The sequence below is a fragment of the Danio rerio genome, chromosome 19 (genome assembly GCF_049306965.1).
Source record: "Danio rerio strain Tuebingen ecotype United States chromosome 19, GRCz12tu, whole genome shotgun sequence".
Taxonomy (NCBI): Eukaryota; Metazoa; Chordata; class Actinopteri; order Cypriniformes; family Danionidae; genus Danio; species Danio rerio.
Genome location: NC_133194.1, coordinates 35,437,095 through 35,457,349, shown reverse-complemented (window position 1 = coordinate 35,457,349; position 20,255 = coordinate 35,437,095). Strand labels below are relative to the sequence as shown.

The following is a 20,255-nucleotide window of genomic DNA, read 5'->3' as shown; positions in this document are numbered from 1 at the left end:
AAAAAATCAAAGGGGGTTTAATAATTTAAATTTTAACTGTCTGTTGCATCACTCATTGGTGTATAAGAGTTCCCTCTTCATCAAAGTGTTTTTTAAAGGTTCAGGACACCCTGGAGAACTTTTTTTTATCTTTTTAACAGATTTGTGTGTGTTGAGCATCAGCTAAGACAATGTTAGCACCTGTCAGCTTTAATTGTGGGGAAAACTGGATAATTTTGAGCTTTTGTCAGCTAATTTCAGCTTCCGGGTTTAAAATGATTTTGGGGCGGGATCAAAATCGGCGACGTAGCGAAGTACCACAAGTGCAATGATGATGCGTCGGTTTCTCATTATTATTCAAAGCGGAATTTCCTTATCCTATGAGAAGAGCCGGCTGCTTAATTATTCATGAGAGCATGACAGCACGCGCTTTCGGAAGGCAAGGCAGACGCAGACCTGCCAGACCAGTGCCAAGCTCAAGCTGTGAGACACGGACCCACGGGCACGCAGTAGCCATTTATGAAGGCTCGTATGTGTTTGTTTCCATAATCCACGGGGTTTGTTGCATGTTTTTCCCTGCGATCCTGTCAGGGCTGATCATACAGCAAAGCTGTGTGTGTGATGCAAGCATTTTTGTCGGGAGAGCAGTACGAGAATTGGAGAATGGCGGATGTTGTCTTGTATCAGGTCAGGAGACCTGCTGCACTGAGTCTGCATTTAGATCTATGATTCAGACCCAGGGATTGAGGGAGAAGTCCTCATTTATAGTGTTTACATGAACACACTTATCTTTATAATGATATAAATTGTGGTTGTCTGTATATGAAATTACGAATAACAAATGTAGCAGGGCATTAAATTACTATTTATTTCTTTGCATTTTATCTTTGTAAACTATAAACTCATGCGTCTCCTCACGGTTTGTCTCAATTTGTGAGCTAACTGACATCAACAGTTGTTTGCTCCCCTCCTTCTCCCCTGCTGGCCCCGCCCACTCCTGCCCTATGCTCGCGGAGCTCCACGCCCAATAATCATGCATCTTTTGAAAAAATTCTGAAGTAGACTTTAACCCCTGTGGGGGGTGTCATGGCCCTTTAAGGCAGCGGAAAAGATTTGATCTTCGTTGGGCCAGTGACATTAGGCCAATGTTACTATTAGCAAAAATTAAATCAATTTTAAAAATATATAAATAAAGCTAAAATAAAGTTTACATTTTACAAAAAAACTAAATACTTAAAAAAAATTGAATAATGCAGTGCTTCTCACATATAAACTTTATACTTGGGCGGGCCACCCAGGTATATTAACAGCCGCCCAAGTACATTTAGTGACACTTTTTTTTTTTTTTTACTATTATGATCATCCTTCTACAATTTTGTATCTGCTCAATATGACCAAACATCCACAATCGGTAAATTAGTGGAAAATCTTCTCTTGTTTAACCATTTCGTTCTGTGTACGTGAGACCTGTCAACACTCCCACAATCTCACGTGCTCTGCAGACCTACAGATGTGCTCCTTTTTAGGGCTAAAAAATAAAAAAATTAATTAGATTAAAAAATCTGTCCGTCCCGGGTTCTAAATCTAAAAAATGTTCAAGAATCAACTTTTGCTTTCGCTTTCTAAAGCTTGTTCTAAAACTTAAAGTATTTGTTCTCGATCACTAGGCAAGACATTATGATGCTGCCTTTAGGAGGCCTGTTTGAAACCAGATCTTTAAGAAGACATCTGCATGGAAAAACTGCTATTAGGTCAGACTGCTGGGTGGGTAGCCTTGGTCTGAGACACAGCCAGATGGGGCTGTGGATGTGGCGAGTCAAGCAAACAGCAGTTCACCAATATTTCAGCTTAACTTGGCCATGAGGGCGAGGTCTTAAACATGCAACATCATATGATCACTGAGAGAGAGAGAGAGAGAGAGAGAGAGAGAGAGAGAGAGAGGTGCAGTAGCAGAGTACACACACACACACTCTTTATATAGAGAAGGCCGCCTCCGCCCAAAGCACTGATCTAACATGAAAGTGTACACATAAAGCATTATGTACAAAGGAACAGTGTCATCATTTACTCGTCATGTCATTACAAACCTGTATGACTTTCTTTCTTATTTTTTGAAACACAAAAGGAGATTTTTGGAGGAATGTGAATATCGCTCTTTTGGAACTTAGAATCATGAACTGTTCTCTAAGGCCTGCTCTAGGGTTGTAACAATATACCGGTATGACGGTTTACCACGATTTGAACGTGCACGATTATCATACCATGAACAATTGCATATCAACGGTTTTAACCCTTAAAGACCGAGACAGCCGCCCGCGGCTAAAAATAAGTATTGCTCTTAAATGTTTAATAACTTTTGATCCGCTGATCCGATTCATACAATTCAAAGATTGGCATAAAGAAGAGAATCTCAGCTTTCCAGTGCTGTATCACATAACATTCGCGGACTTTCAGAGGCTCCGGAATCAGTGCGGTTACGTCATCAACATTTGACAACGCTGATTTGACAAAGAAACGCTCGTCACTGTGTCTCCGGACAAACCAGACATGATACATTGATGCATTGTCCCTCCTCCATGCCCAGATTGGTTCAAACTCGCTATATCACAACCAATAAGCATAGGTTTCGCTTTTGTTTGTGGACCAACACTGAGCTTTTTGAACAACACGGAATGAGAGATAGGCATACATTTATGCGCGGCTAAATAAAACGCAAAAAAAAAGTTTTGCATGAAATAATTCTCATACTAAGTACTTTTGCATGCACAGCAGCACAGAAACATGACAAAACAGTGACACAGCAAAGACGAACTGCTGCTCTCGCTGTTTTCAAAAGACGCAAATGAAGGTGCAGCTGTTTGTCTGCATTGCAGACAACCATATCCAAATCCATAGACAACCATATCCATGCTGGCACATAAAACCTAAGGATGTTCCATATTGAATCTAGTTTCGTTATGTAACTATTTATAGTATAGTAAATATTTATATCTATTTTTACTGAGGATTCGCACCATGTTTATTTGGACTTTATTTGGACTTTGACACATTATTTATTATTTTCTTATTTTTATTTGTTCATTGTAAGTGGTGTTGTTTATAGTAACTAAAAATATATTATTTGGAAAAAGTCAAATTTGCTTCACTGTTCTATTATTTTGTAACATACCGTATACCGCGAAACCGTCAAACCGTGGTATTGTTTTAGACGATTATCATACCGTGAAAAATTAATACCGTTACAACCCTAGCCTGCTCACAAGATGTTTACAACAAAAATATATACAAATCCCATCATCCGAATGTATCAAAACGATATTTGTAAATGGATCATTGAATCGCTGACTCAAATGATCAGTTCAAAAAAAGAGATCCATTCAAGAGGTAAACTCTTGCAGAATTGATCTGAGAAACAACATATAAGACACCAAATAACAATTTATGATTATTTCTCTGAAACAAAAAGGGGGATATTTGTAAGAATGTGAACGTGGCTGTTTTGGAACTTTAAAGGGTCATGAACTTGTACCGTTCTTTGAGGCCTGCTTACACGATGGTTACACCAAAAATATATACAAAACAGAAGTAACAGGTTTTTTTCTAAATTGATCTGAATGATATTTGTGAATCAATAACTGAATCACTGACTCAAATGATTTGATCAGAAAGAGATTCATCAGAGTTGATCTGAGAAACAAAAACTGTTCTGCCTAATTTGAAACCATTTTAAATGGGTGTTTTTGGTTGTTTTTTTACTATGGTGTACAAATAAATGTCAATTAATATCATATTTTTGTGATGGCATTTGCTCACGCTCTGATTGTCAGGAAAACAGCAGTATTGCTTGTATGATTTTATTTTATTATATTTGAATTTACAAACAGAATCTTATCAGGGATATTGCAGGGGAGAAAAGAAGTCCTCAATAATGTCTGCATCAAAATATAATTACATTATTTTTTGCAGAACATAAACAATTTTAGTTTTAATTGTAGTAAAAAGATTTTTAACACAATGCTGTCTTCTGGTAACATGTAATGCAGTAAATACCAATTTATGATACTTTCACGGTGCATTTACATCCTTTAAAATGTTAAAACACAAGGTCTGTCGCAATAATAAATAAATTGACTTGTAGCTTAATACATGCCATGACCTGAATAATATTTGGTCACAAAATATGTAATGGGCAGAAATATTTTAGCTGCATCTCATCTAATCTGCTTGAGAAGCCGGCGGGTTCAGGGAACTTCTTTACTACAGAAAAGATAAATGTTCAGATTTTCATGAAAACTGCTGACGGTTTGAAAGTCATCGTCCAAACGAGCTCTGCTGCAGCTCACCTCCATAAAAGTACAAAATATATTCACAAATACTGGTAAAGCTCTAATACAAGGACATTTAGACTCAACATCACCAATGTCAAAGCTTATATTAGGACATACTTATTAAACACCACACAACAGAATTTTATTAACATTAAGAATTTAAATGTTTTTGTTCCTTAAAAGTGTTTATGTCTATTATACTATCATTTTACTGTTGCATCATAATTATTCAGTGGCAAAAAATGCTCTAAAAAGAGAAATTCCAAGAGAAATTTTGGATTAAAGTCAAGTCTGGAACAGATTCACAGATGTACTATTAACACAAGGCATCGTCTTTTTTAAAGAGTCAGTTTAAAAGTGCTTTATAGGCTTCATTATTCAGTGGAAATTGAACTGAATATTTCCAGAATTGTCACCATTGTGTGACAAACGTCAGTTTTTTAGATTTCAACCTGTCCCATTCCTATGTGTCCCAAATTACAGAGTTTCTGGAACAAAATATTCCAAGTTTTTCCAGATACATTAAGACATTCTATTTGAACCAGATCCTAAATTAATTATATTTGGAGTTTCCAAAGAATTTTTGAGACTTGCATTGGTACAACAACAGTTCGTTTCATGTGGGTTGATCTCTGCCAAAAAACGTATCCTTTTGTTTTGAAAAAAAAAAAGAAGACCCAACTCTTAATTTATGGCTGACAGAGTTAATGGTACATTACATCTGGAACAAAATCAGGCATACCCTAATAGACAAAACTTTGTAAAAATCAGTTCCCCTTTTATTTCCTTTTAACAAACTTGTGCTTAATATGTATACAATGCCTTTAGTACCTACTTTTACCATTTCATGGTTGGTTGTTGGTTGGGGAAAGTTTGTTTAATATTTTTTTAATTATTATTTTTATGACTGTTTGTTGTTTTTTCGTTTTTTTTAATTGTCTAATTGTTAAAATGTAAGTTTTATGTTTGTATTTTTTTTTAAAATATATATATTTATAAGTGAATGTCTGCAAAAATTTCTAAAATATTGAAACTATAAAATGCTCTAAAAATGACATTAACGTCCCTTATCACAAAAATTTCTGTGGGGATACATCACGCACACAACAAAACTTTTTTATTGTGAAAAGCATAACCGTCCCTCATGTTAAATGCATGGAAAAGAGTAACAATTTTACAAAACTTAATGCATAAAGTAAGTAGCAACTTTACACAAAATGAGAGGGTGAATTTCAAATATAGCCAAAATCACTTAGACATAATCTCTTATTAATTGAAAGCTGTCACACTCCTCATAAATGTTTACAAAATGGCTTATCTGTGCTATGCATCGCCCTTATCGGAAATAAGATAGTGTTTGTGTGCAGATGAGGCAGAGCCCTGCTGTTTTGCTCTCTGAATATCCTCCCATTCACAGTCACGAGTCTACCATCCAGTGCTCGCTTGATAATCTGCTTCAGAGAAGGCTTGAATGCAAGCATGCACAGCCGCATGTGTTTTTCTGTTTGTGTGTGTGTGTGTGTGTGTGGGGGGGCGAGAGCTTGCATGTGTGCATCCCCTCTGTGGACCCATCTGTTACCGCTGAGGGCATTTTAAAATCTATCACATTCAGCCAAGAGATTTCAGATAAAACATTTTAGCATCATATATATATATATATATATATATATATATATATATATATATATATATATATATATATATATATATATATATATATACACGTGCAGCACTCTCTTTGTTTACAAAATGAATAGGCAGTAAATGCGTCTCGTCCTGACCAAGTCAGACGGTAGGAGATCTCTTGGTGGTGAAAAGCTTGGGAAAACTATTTCCGAATGGATTACAGCAAAGCTTTGGCTACTTCCCAGGGTGGCAGGGAGCGATAGAGACCAAAAACACTGAATCTTTGAGATCTACACTGCTGTCAGGCCAACAAAGAAGAAACAGCTAATGAATACCATCAAAACAATGAGGTTGCCACAGATGCGGGGACTCCCAAAAAACCACTCACACCTAATTCACACAGCCGAAACCTTCAGAAGCCAAACAAACAGCAGAAAACTGGGTTTTTTCCTCAGGATGCCTTGTCAAGCTGATTGCCATTGCCAAATATAGCAACAGAATGAGTCATTTTTCACAAAAGTCAAAAACCAGTCTGGCACCTCAACAAAGCGAAAAGAATGACTCACCTCTATTGATGAGCTGGGCGGTGTGTGCTTATCTGTAAATGGGAAAAGAACAAAAAGTAAAACATCAGACATTAAAAATCCCACTTAATGTTTTCAAATCACATAAATCAAAACATTTGGATTTCATAGACGTTACAATACAAATAACTCTAATAAACATGTCAATTATCTTAAAAAAGACTTTTCGATATGAAGGTGGTTGTTATTGGTGCATTTCTAAAAGTTATTGTCATGTTTTTCCTGGTTGGTTGCCTGATGAGGTTTGGGTTACTATATGATAATAACATGTCACGGTTAATAATATAATCAAGGGCTTGCAAGCTGAGACTGCATGCGGTTGTTGCTAGATCGCATATGGTTGCAGATGAAAGTTAACAAAATTATTTATATTATTTATAACTTTTGGCATTTATTGTATTTTATTAACGTCTACCCACACAACAACCCTAAACCCATGAGACGATAACCATTTTTTTTCTTTTTTTTTTGATTGAAAGATTTACAATGACAGAACAGTGGTATAGGTGTTTCATGTCATCATATACAATAATATAGCCATCTATTATACAATCGCCCATCGACTGGTAATTCAAGTCTTTAGTGAAGGGTAAAATTAGCAAAAAAATAAATGAATTAAAATTAAAATTGAATAAAAAGTAGTCTTTCAAGATACATTCTCCAAAAACTCCCATAGAGGATTCCACTATACGCCAGAAATCATCAGATTTCTGACGCAAGTCATAAGTCAGTTTTTCCAAGGATAAGAAAATGGCAATCTGATTTATCCGCATAATGACAGAGGGAATGTTAGGAGAGGACCACAACAAAAGAATACATTTTCTTGCAAGATATGTACAAAAGTGTAACAGATTATAGTCCAGGGCTGCGTCCGAAACCGCATACTTCCATACTATATAGTAGGCTAAAATCAGTATGCAAGCCGAGTAGTATGTCCGAATTCATAGAATTCGAAAATCAGAATGCGAGAAGTACCCGGATGACTTACTACTTCCGGCGAGATTCTGGAGTGCGCATCCTATGCACGCTGTGCTATCCCATAATGCCCCGCGAGAGAATTCATGAATGGAAGTGAAGCGACGCAACTGACGCAGGTAGGTCATGTGACCATGACAAAATGGCGGATGTAGTACGTCCGAATTCCATTCATACTTTTCACATTCATACTGTATAGAACGTACTTTTCTAACGGCAAAGTATTACATTTAAATTCAAATACAGTACCTACTGAGTAGTAGGCGGTTTCGGACGCAGCCCATGACTAAGTTGTAGAGCAGTTTTACAATTCAGAAGATAAACAGCTGGGGAACCTGACGATAACCATTTTCAAGGTGTACCGCAGTTTGGAAAAGCAAAGGTTTTAAAACCACCTAAATTTTCTGTAATACCGTTCCTAAGGTATGTGTATGATTTTTTATTTACATTTTTTTGTTTGCTTTTTAGGACAACAGTCTCTTCAGCAGAAAAGATATCCAATGATGCCGTTTTGAATTGTAAAGAAATCTGTGTTTTTGAAACTAATGAAGAGAGCAGAACTCCAGTGTTTACCAGTGTTTCCTAGGATTTTTTCCAGCTCTGACTGCAGGCCTTTTACACAAATCTACCAACTACCTATGGCTTTATTTCAATGACAAATGGAGAAATGTCTTGAGAACAGTATTACAAGTTGAGATCGCATTTATCTAATACGAGTATCCTAATGCGCGCGCCGATTTCCTCTTCTCGTGCACAAAAAATCTTGCATGCCCCCTCAAATATAAGCTGCTCAAGAGCTGCTGCTGAAGCCCGATTTAGTGCGTTTATGTACCAAGTATTTCTCCAACATTTATAAGACATACTATAGACCTACAGAGCGGCATAATTCACTTAGCTTTAATGAGTTTTGGTGCGATTATAACCCACTATCAAAAAACAACAACAATGGCTGAATGTTTTGAATGAGAAGCTGTAATGTAGCCATGGTGGGATGAATTTTGGTGTGGCGCACTGCCATCAAAAAATGAATGAAATGAAACATTGATGGAGACAGTATTGAGTAGTTTTTAAGTACTGTAAAATACTTGCTTACACCAAAAATGTAGAAACGGTTTCGCTGTTTTGGTTGAAGCTTAGTTTTTCATGGCAAGGTTGACATTTGCATGGGATTGCTCTATTAGATTTTTAAATATTTGTGTCCAACAGCCATTAAGACTTACCAGACAAATATAAAGCTCTTTTTTCTCTTATTTGTGTGCCCCCCATCCCTCCCTAAAAATCTATTTTAAAGTTCATTTTAATAAACGAAGCAGATGCACTCCCCTATACAAATCGCCCAAAACATCCTGAAATAGGGAATTCTTCTCAAAAACCGTTATTAATAACCGTAATAACCGTAAACCGTTATTCCAACTGGTGAAATATATTTCATATCGCAATGTACAGTATGTCACTGAAAAACAAAAGGTAATGCAATGTCAAGTATTTCCATTAATGTGCAGCCCTAGTCCCTTATCACAAAAAAATCTGTTGTGATACATCGCACACAAAACTTTTTTATTGTGACAGGCCTAATCATCCCTCATATTAAATGCACGAAAAAAGTGACATTATCCGAAAGTAAGTATCAACCTTTAACAAAATGAGAGGACTAAATATCAGTTATGGCAGAAATCACTTAGACATCAATCGAAATTACCAGCCTCACAACTCACAGCAGATTTGTTTGAATTTTTAAGAATTTATCATTAAAAATCAGTTCCCACGTGCAAAAAATGAATAAAACCTTACATAAAGAACCTGACCTGCTTTCTGTTGTATTGCGATAATGGATTGCTGTTTACACACTGAAGGTGGTGGTTAATAAGATGATTGGTCAAAGTAAAAACAAATAATAATTAAATCCAGTATTTCTCAGGTGCCTCTATCAATAGTTCTTTCTCCAAAACACACCACACCTCAACATGATTCAATTCTAAAGCACAGATGACAATGGATGAGATATGTGCTCAAGTTTAACATTTGAGCAATTCCAGCAGTATGGATGTGACAAATGCAGTAAACACTTAACACATAAATACACAGAAAAAGTATGTTAACATCATATTAAAACATCTGTTTATGTCTTCCAAAACAACAAACCACAGTGTTATGGGATCAGAAAATATCAATCTGTAAACATTTTTTAGATTTTAAATAAGGAATATTATATAAAGATGAGTTATGGATGTGACCAAAAATGTATGCAAGCTTATCGGGTAGCACAGTTTTCCGGTCCTATGGTAGTATCGCTATACTACGGCTCCAAAATATTAGCTTTGCTACTGTAGATTGTGAATGATAGTATCGTCATTAAGGTCTATCTATGATACCTAATGTTGCATGTGGAAAAGTCACTAAAATGCTCACACTTTTGTGCAACAATACACTATTTTATTTTAATAGTCTGTGGAGCCCTTTAAGGTTGCAAAACTGTGTAGAATTCACACCTTTAGCCTGTTGCATGTTTTCTGATGCTTCGGTTCAAACGCACATCTAAAGTTAATTTCTGTTCCTGTCAATATGATTTATTAGCTACAACAACCGCAACAATCTCTTAAAAGAACCACTCACAAAGTGAAATTCTGAATTACTTTGGATTCTTACCTGATAAGGCTAAAAAAAAAAAACAATAGAAAAAAGCTCTTTTTGTAACGAATTTCGTTCGGTATAATTTGTTTCTTTATTTTAATGAATTTTTGTTGGTTAGATATCTATAAAATAAACAAAAAGAACTACTGCATTTTAGGTGAAGTGATGTGCAAATATTTTTTTTCAATAAGGGAATTTTGAATTCAATTGAAGTTATGAATTACAGTACAGTATCGCAATACTACTTGGTATGAGGGCTGCACGATTCTGGCTAAAATCAGAATCACAATTTTTTTTCTTAAAATCAAGATCTCAATTTTCTCGCGATTCTGTAGATGTAAAATAAAGGTTAATGTGAGTAGGCTATTATTATTGTTATTTCTTAAACATATCGTCACCTTAGAATTATAAGGTTCTATCTGACATTTTTGTCAAAAGTTATTTTGCATGGAGTATTTTGACACATAATAAATAAATAAATATATTTATAATAAATAAATGTTACACACATACGGTTTGCTATGGAATGCAAAGACTTTGAAGCTCGATATCTCAAAATCATTCAGAACGCAGATACAACCTTATAATTTCAAGGTGACGATATAGTAAAACAACAATGTTGATAATAATATTAGGCCTATGTGTAGGTCTACTGTTGGTTAAATTGCAAAATTTTGTATAGACTTGGAACGGTGGACTTGAACAGACTTTAAATATGTCCTGGTTGTTAATTCACAGTAATCATTATATCGGAATACAACTACTTATAATTTTAAAAATTGAATAATTATGTTTGAGAAATGTGCTTGTAATCTGTCATTTACAACATTATTAGAACATTTTTCATTTTTTGGCACGATTATAACCCACTATCAAAAAACAACAATGACTGAATGTTTGAAAAAAAAAATGAATGAAATGAAACATTGATGGAGACATTTTTGAGTAGTTTTTAAGAACTGTAAAATACTTGCTTACACCAAAAATGTAGAAACGGTTTCGCTGTTTTGGTTGAAGCTTAGTTTTTTCATGGCAAGGTTGACATTGGCATGGGATTGCTCAATTAGATTTTTAAATATTTGTGTCCAACAGCCATTAAGACTTACTAGACAAATATAAAGCACTTTACAACATTACTAGACCATTTTTTCACTGGTAAAATGAAACATTTGTTATTATCAGATTCCCTTTTGCATTATATAGGCTAGAGTAGTTCCACTGACCCAGTAAACATTTACTGACCCAGTAAACATTCACTTTCTGTTTGCCATGAAAGAAAAAAAATATCAAATGCTAGTCGTAATCATAACTCTAAAATGCGATTATGATCATTTAAATTATGAGCGCTCTATCAATTTTACTTTTTACTGCTGAGTGCGCTCATGTCATGCAGTCACTTTGAGTTCAGTTTGCAACAAACTGAATGTTTTTCAGAACTTTATTACCTGGTATTCACAACCTAATATGCAGGTCCTGTTCACTAAAGTAGACATCATTGGCGGGCACTTAAGCATCCTCTCGGTAGTGAATAAACAATGTGTCAGCTCATGTGTGATTTTGCATCCATAAATACATCATTGCATTAAGACAGAAAGAACATTTTTGGGTGAATTCTACCCTAAAAATACAGTTTGTGACACTTTTAACACCATCAGGAGGTGTCCACGTGGCTGAGCAATGTATATAAAACAATGTGAAGAGTTGTGTGACCGCCTTTACGCTTCTCTCTTGACCTTGAAAATATAATTGGCTAAATTGCAGAACAGCTGAGTTAAGATTGTGTGCGGGCTCAAAGCAAGATCGTGATCTTTTTTTAAATAATTGTGCAGCCCTACTTGGTATCAGGATACTTCAGCTGATAGAGTATCGTAACGTGAATTAATGCTATCGCGACAACCCTAGTTTACAGTAACAAGATACTTTGTAGAAATTCTGTGAATTAAACTGCACAACCCAAAATAAATAATTCTAATGAAAAGGATATAAAAGTTGGCCATCTATAGATAGATATCAAATTATTGATTTTATTTTACTTTACATTTTTGCATTTATAAGGAAAAAGCTTTGTTATGGATGTGACATCTCTCTGTTATGGATGACAGATGGCAAATTAGCACTTGTGTGACTTCAGTAACTCAAATATAAATATTGACAGAGACATTTCAGAGTATTTTTACAGTACTGTTAAATACAAGCCTACAAAAATAAAAATAAAAACTTAGAATGGGTTTCACACTGTAAAAAATAAACATTACTTTACAGATAATTGTCTGTATTTTGTTCCATAATTTTCCACTTTTTTCATTTTACAGTGAAAAACCTGTTGTTTTACAAATATTTTCTATGATAAAAAAATTCTACCATTAAATTAACAGTTATTAACTTTATAGTTTACAGTTATGTTTGCAGTGTTTTATGACAACAGCAATTATTTGTACCTAAACTTTGGAATATTAAAGATTTGTTAGAGATTTTATGCATAATTACATAAATTAATCTGTATAATTACATTAATAACCTGTATAATTGCAATAATAGTCCTTATAGTCAAATAAATTATCTGTATAATAACATTAATGAATTATATATTTACAGTGATAATTTGTAAAATGATAGTAATTATCTGTGTAATTGCAGTAATAATTAGTAAAATGGCAGCAATAATCTGTACAAATACAGTTAAAATCTGTAAAATTACAGTTATAACTTGTATTTATGGAACTTTTGTATTTATTTTTTTACAGATTATCTACATTTTTTATTCTGACAGTTTTTTTCCGTTATTGTACAGTAATTTTCTGGCGCCTCTGCTGCCAGAAAATTAAAGTTTTTTTTACAGAGTTTTTTTTTTTACAGTCCACTATTTTGGTGAAAAAAAAATTTTTCATGGCAAGGCTGACATTTGCATGGAATTGCTCATTCATACTTACATGGTAATCATAATCACAAAAAAAGATGTTGTTTATTAACTGTATTTGCTGAGGCTTGCATCTATAAACGGGTTTGCAGTATATTATTACCTTTAATAGAAAGGAAATTGAGCATGGAAACCCCCTCCCCCACCTCTATATTACAGAGAGAGACCCAGGGGTTCACCTCAGACAACCTTCACATGAAATATTAACTCAAAATCTATTGGAAACAGACTGAGAGGCAATTTATGCCAGTGCAGCCTGAGATACACAACATCTAGAAATGGGTTGGAATTATAATGTCTGTCTCTCAGCCCTTCCTTTAGTGGCACTAGAGGTATAATGTTACAGTGTTAAAAGAAAGAGCTTCCTTTGGGACTGGCGGAGACCCAGAGTTCACTGCTGCCGTTAATGAATGAATCCAGTGTCATTGCAACGGCCACTTTCAACAACTGAAAAATCAAATATAACTGAAGGTGCACACAGAAGTCTGAAACTGAATCTTTAATCCATCCTGACATGATAAAGGTCTTTTTCAAGAAGTTCTTTTGTCTTTTAGTGCAACTCGGATGGCATTTTCATTGTTGTATGACAACATGCGAGTGCTGTAATTTTATCTTCCTATAAAGATGAAAGGAGATCGCTGAAAATTATTCATCCTTTGCGTTCTGACCTGGTTACCTTAGAAACCTACTCGCAAGGGTGCCTGACAAAGAAGCAGGTGCAAACCCATCTGACTGGAAACAAAAATACAAATAATTTTTACAATTTAGGTTTTACTCTGTAAACAACTTGACAATTTGAAATTTAAAATAAAAGTGTTGTTAAAAAAAACGTACAATTTAAATATACAAAAAAATTAGGCTCCAATTAATTGGCCGGAGTTCGGTATCGGCCGATAATCACATGTCAGGACTCGCTGGTCTGGCCAATCTCGTGAACCGATCGCAAGTTTGTTTCCAAATTGCATTGTTTGGAAATTTTCTTAACTTTTTTTATCTATTTGCTTTATTTATTATTTTTTGTAAAGCTGTTTCAGACCATTTCATGTATGCAACATCCTTAATTTACTCTCTTAGGTAAGACGAGCAAATTAGGTAAGACTTTGCAATGGCAAAGTTATATAACACTTGAGGCATCAGAATTGGTACTCTGTATCGGCCGATCACCATGACAAGGAATCGGTACTCATTATCGGCTGCAAAAACCCTCATCGGAGCATCCCAACAAAAAAAAATTTACATTATGTACATGCTTATGCTATGTTTTTGTGTTTATGGTCACTTTGAGATGACACTATATTAATTAATTCATTTTCCTTAGCCCTTTGTCTATTAGGAGTCGCCACAGCGTAATTAACCGCCAACTATTCCAGCATGTGTTTCACGCAGCGGATGGCCTTCCAGTTGCAACCCAACACCCATAGAGAGAACATGCAAACACCACACAAGAATGCCAACTGGTCCAGTCTTCGACCTTTTTGCTGCGACAGTACTAACCACTGAGCCATTGTGCAGCCCTAGACAACACAATGCAAAACTTCTAAAGATTTAGGAAATCAATAATAGGTGGGATTAGGCATGGGATGATAACCAGTTATACCGTTCCTAAATTACATATAAAGTTTTTTTAATGTGTTTTTTATGTGTTGTAAAAAAATCTGTAAAACTAATGAAGGCAGCAGACGTCAATGATTAATTTGAATTATTCAGCTTGACATGTTTACTGTCTCAAAATAGTATAAATGTTTCCTAAAATAAAATTTATTGTATGCAATAGGGGAAATGTTGTTTTTTGTTGCTCATAAGTTTTGAATCAAACAAAATTGGCATTTTTTCAGGCTTTCCAAGCTAATCACAAGCACACTCGAAAGAAACAAGATCACGACACAAACCTTATTTAAGGCAATTCTACACATCATCATCTTCTGGATAATGATCATCTGATCATGCTGGTCTTCTGAAGTTATTCACAACTTGGTCTTGATGGCAAATTTTTTATCCAGAAATGACAGCAACTCTATGTTTACAAGTTTGTGGCCCTTTGAGTAGTTGCTGTCATTTGATGTGCGTTTGACAGGACAGACTGCACCTCGCGTTCGTTTCATACAGATTACAAAACCAAACAACTTTTGTTGTCAAGTGTAGTTAGTTAATGTAAAAGTACAGATTTCTAACTTTATTTGGATATATTTCTTATGTCTGTGAAGCAAGTATTCGCTGAGATTCCGGTGTAATTGTTGACCCCCAAACTGTCATAAAAGCAGCCGTCTGATCCGAGCTTCTCCCCAAGGGAAACGCAAGTCTACAGTGATCGATGATTGGCTCCCGTATTAGTAGGTGGGGCTTAATTTGCCATATTGACCGTTACCTATTTCTCCATTCAAAACTATACAAGTGACAAGTCTTGTGTTATAGTCTTTAAGTCATGTTATAGTCTTTAATTATACAGACTAATAGTCATTTAAGAAGGCGCAAACCCATCCAACTAAAAATATATAACGATAAATAATGTAATAAATGAGTGAATATATTTTAAAACGTTTGTTTACTCCGTAAACTAATGACATTTTGAAATGTCAAATAAAATGTTAAGAAATATGCCATGTTTTCAGGTTTTATTTATGTTTAAACAACACAATACCACAGTTTTACATTTATAAGGGTTAAGAAATCAATATTTGTTGAAATGACACTGATTATCAATCACAACAAATCAAAACGTGTTATTCCTACCAATTATCAAAAATACTTCTAAATAAATACATGACAATATTTTTATTTGAAATTTTGATAAATGTTAGCAGACCTTTACAAATATTAAGTTGTACACTAAACAAATGCTAATTATTTTACCAAACCAAGTCAAACAATTCATTTAAAAACAAGCCAGCTAATAAATTTATAATTATGTTAATGATATAGTACCATTACAGAAGAAAACACTAATAATCTCTGTGACAAATATGCTCTATATATTCTGATGCTTTGATGCAACACCTTCTGAAGACTGAGAGTGAACGCTTTATCCATCTCAGATTAACCTACATCTTTCAGTTAGGCTTATCAGGTGAGCTTGCACTTGTCATTTTTTCTAGTTAGGATGCATGCTGTTTCCTAGATTGCTGCAACTATAAATTGCTCTATGGTTTTGGCAATCACAGAAAACATAAAAGAAGACATAAACAACATAACTACCTGGAGCATGGACACAGATTCAGGTCTAAACTCACACATAACATCTCTAGCAGACTGTCAAACCATTTAATTCAGTTAAAGAGATCAGTCTTACTCATCAGGACTGAATCTGGCACCTTCACAAGTCTGATATCATTGGCCAGTCAGCGTAATTTGAACATACCCACATCTGCCCGGCCAGCAAACTTCCCAAATACAGCAGAATTCAGCAGGCATTTGTGTTACATAAGCATTTGATTTTCCTGTCCGATAAAAAGTATCTGATCTAATTACCTGCTTGACATTTGGCACTATACGCTTTCATACACAAAAAGGGCAAGACTCAAGAGACTTGTATTTTACTTCCAATCAGGGGAATAAAAGTGGATTGTTGTGTATAAACTGCATTTGATAACGGTAAAAATGATTATGATAAATATATGCAACTAATTGACACTACTAAATGTAAATCTTTATACGTAAAAGAAGCAGAAACCTACAGAAGTGTATCTTGGAAAATGCACTTCACACTAATGCACCAGCTAAATAAAAAAAATGCTCAAAAAAAACCTAATTTGTCCACTGTCAAAACCCTTGATTGGGTGATGTAAGAATTGAGACATTCATCCCAATAATTATACTTATAACTGGCAAGTCAGATTAACTCCCTAAGGAGAAACAGAGATGGAAGCCAAATCCAAAAGCCTCAGGCTAAAGAACTTAAATGAGATAATGGCAGAAAATTAAATTTTACTCCTTCTGTCTGAGAAATCTCTCTCTAAATTAATTATTATAGAACAAAAGAGAAAAGAGAGATCTATATTCAAAGTACTACACTGTTTTGTGTTTCATATGCAGTGATATGCTAAAAATGTCATTTTCAAAGGAGTTAACTTTCAATGATGATGACTTTAAGGAGGATTTTAAAAACATTTGACAAAAATAGAGGTTTTACTTAGGTGTCTGCTTCCAATTGAATTTACAAAATAATTTTATAAATCTTCAAAGCATATAAATTGCAATTTAAGGACCTATTTTTTATGTAAAACGAAACAACACTTATTCTGACGTGAATTTACTTAAATTGAGGTAAAGTTGATTTTATATTTTCACTTTTAGACTTTCTACTTATCATTTCGGAAAAGTATAACTAGGCATGAGACGATTACCGTTTTCAAGGTATAGCGGGGTTTGGAAAAATCAAGGTTTTAAAACTTTTCTGGTTTAGATAATTTTCTGCAATACCGTTCCTAAGGTATGTGTACAATTTTTCTTTTTTTTTTATGACAACAGTATCTCCAGCAGAAAAGATATCCAAAGCTGCTGTTTTAAATTGTAAAAAAAAATAAAAAAAAAAAAAAAAATCACAAAAACAAATGAAGACAGCAAAAGTTAATAATTAATTTAGCCTGACATGTTTACTGTTCCAAAAAAATATTTTAAATGTTTCTCAAAATGAAATATACTGTGTTCAAAGGGGAAAAAGTTCTTGTTTTTAATCCAGACATTTAAAAAGAACTTATTTTATAGCAGTAATCACAATACCGTGAAACCGTGATATTTTGATCCATTGTTATCGTACCGTCAGAATCTTATACCGGCCCATGCCTAGTTCTAACTAGGGAAATCATAATAGCAGCCAAAGACGGCACGGCGGTGCAGTGGTTAACATGTCGCCTCAAAATATAGCAAAAAGATTGCTGGTTTGAATCTCAGGTGGGTCAGTTGGCATGTCTGTGTGGAGTTTCAATTTCTCCCCATATTGGTGTGAGTTTCCTCCGGGTAAAACATATGCTGATAAGTTGGCGGTTCATTCCGCTGCGGTCACCCCAGATGAATTAAGTGACTAAGCCGACGGAAAATGAATGAATGTATAATAGCAGCCAATGACTATCAAAGTAGAACATTGCTAATGTTGTTTACAGTCATTTTAACTTCAAAGACACTAGGAAATGCACTTGCCACTTTATACGCATGGACATTAAATTGTATGCCTTTCTGACCAACATTTTATTCACTTTTAAACTTAAAAGCTGCTAGAAAATGCACTTGCCACTTTATACGCACTTCTATTGTATTGTGACTACCTTTATCATTGTTGCCATTTTACCTTTTTATCTCTAATTACTGTTGTTTTAGACAAGCAGGACTGGGCTGAAGGGAAGGGCAAACGTAAATTTTGACAAGTTTTGGACAATGACAATTAAGATTCTGATTCTAAATGCAAATTTAGACCTAATATTCAAATTAGCAAGAAAAACAATATAAGGACCTTTAAATGAAGGAATGCGTGAATATAGAACCGACTTTACCTCAATCTTACTTAAATATGTGCTGTTATGTTATATTGAGGCATTTTAGTCAACATATTGGGCATTTTAGTCAACATCTGCCATATTTCATGGTAAAAACACATAAGTTATTTTTTCTCAGAAAAAAAGCTATCAGGATGCAATTTGATGCATGAAAAAATATTCATTTTAAACGTTGATTATTTCTTATTTTTATTCCATTTTTTATTATTTTAATGTCTGAAATACCCATTTACTTCAATTCATCCTCGTTAAATGTAATCATGGGAGCATTGTGTATTAAAAACAGCATACAAACATGCCTAAATGATGAATCTAGACAGTAAGTATGCATGATCTCACACAAATACAAGGCCAAAGAGCAGGTCCCTATTGTTGGCCTCATGACTGAAGGTGCTTATGGATGAATCCATCACATGGCCCTATTGTTTACAACGGCACGATGGTCTCCACGGCACAACCGGTATTTCGGACAGCAAACGGTCTGTAAACGGTAATGCAATGAATAAAGGTCCAGGAACCACGAGATGCTAATATAATAAAAGCAAACGTAGAAAGTATAAATTAAATTCTCGTGTTTTAAGACATCCTCGGATAAAGCGCCTAAAAATAATGCATGTGAGGCTAGAACTGAGGTGTGTGGGCGTCCGTACATGTTTCTAAATATAAAATGGCTTCCGTTAATCATAAAAACAACGTTTATGTTTTGGATGTCAGAGTAATGCAGATGTAAATAACCCGTCTCAGATGCCAGGCTTCATGCTGCGCCATTTACTGCGCATTTACTTCTCGCGTAAACATCCCGGTTACCTGGATTGCTCGGCTGATATAATTTCACATTCCCGTCCTTCCGGATCCTCACATCTCCAGGACCCGCAATCCGTCCAGGTGGACTCACGCCTGTCTCTTTCCGCCTGTGTTTTTGCGTTAACCACCTGCAGCACTGATAACACACGGCCCAGGCTTGCTCCTCGTTGATCGGTTGACTGTACAGTGTTAAAATCTCCTCCAAGCACAATTCCTCTTCCCCGTCCGTACAATCCATAGCGATGTCTTCAGGTCGCGCTCCATCTCCGGGATCCTGGAGAGCCGACGGTGAGATTAACATTCCTCCGTCAGTCATTCTTGGTCTCCGGGCTTCCCGAGAGCGGGACTGACTGTGCGTTTGGGTGAAAAAGAGACAGAAACAGTATGTTTACGTTAGTTCTGTCATCGAGAAACACCGTATGCGTGTCCACCTCTGCCGCCTGTGTGTCGATACTTCTGACTGAGCGCGGACTGTGAGCGGTTGCTGCTGCTGCTGTTGGACTGCCGGAGGCGCTCATATGACTTTTCCGCATGGTCTCAGAGTCAGTCAGTCCTCTGCCATGGAATTAAAACCACGATTAAATGATTTTTTTTTTTATTAATTTAAAATTCTTATCAATTTAAAAAGTAAGTAAAATTGAAACTAGTAAGGAACATAGAATAATATACAGTGCACACCCCATAAGTAAACACACCCCGTTTTAAAAAAAGAATATTTTTATTAATTCATTTTCCTTATTCATCAGGGATCATCACAGCGCAATGAACCGCCAATTTATCCTGCATATGTTTTACACAGCGTATGCACTTCCAGCTGCAACACAGTACTGGGAAACACCCATGCACTCTTTCACACACGTACACTATGGCTAATTTAGTTTATTCAATTCAGCTTTAGCCAGGGCTCAACAATAAGGACTGCCCG

General features: G+C 35.2%; 1 protein-coding gene across 17 annotated transcripts in view; it reads right to left on the bottom strand.

Annotated features, from left to right (window-relative positions):
* Positions 1-19,822, bottom strand: part of spire1a (spire-type actin nucleation factor 1a) — a 98,557-nt gene extending 78,735 nt beyond the window's left edge. For 16 of the 17 annotated variants that reach the window (XR_012394616.1, XR_012394619.1, XR_012394618.1 and 13 more), the window contains exons 1-2: positions 19,334-19,822; positions 6,500-6,531 (exon numbers count right to left, since the gene is read on the bottom strand). Coding sequence is in view for 12 of the 17 variants with exons in the window: in XM_009294320.5 (XP_009292595.1) it covers positions 6,500-6,531; positions 19,334-19,646 (345 nt within the window). In the remaining 5 variants the exon portion in view is untranslated. 17 annotated transcript variants of the gene reach the window in all.
* Positions 19,823-20,255: the final 433 nt, after the last annotated feature.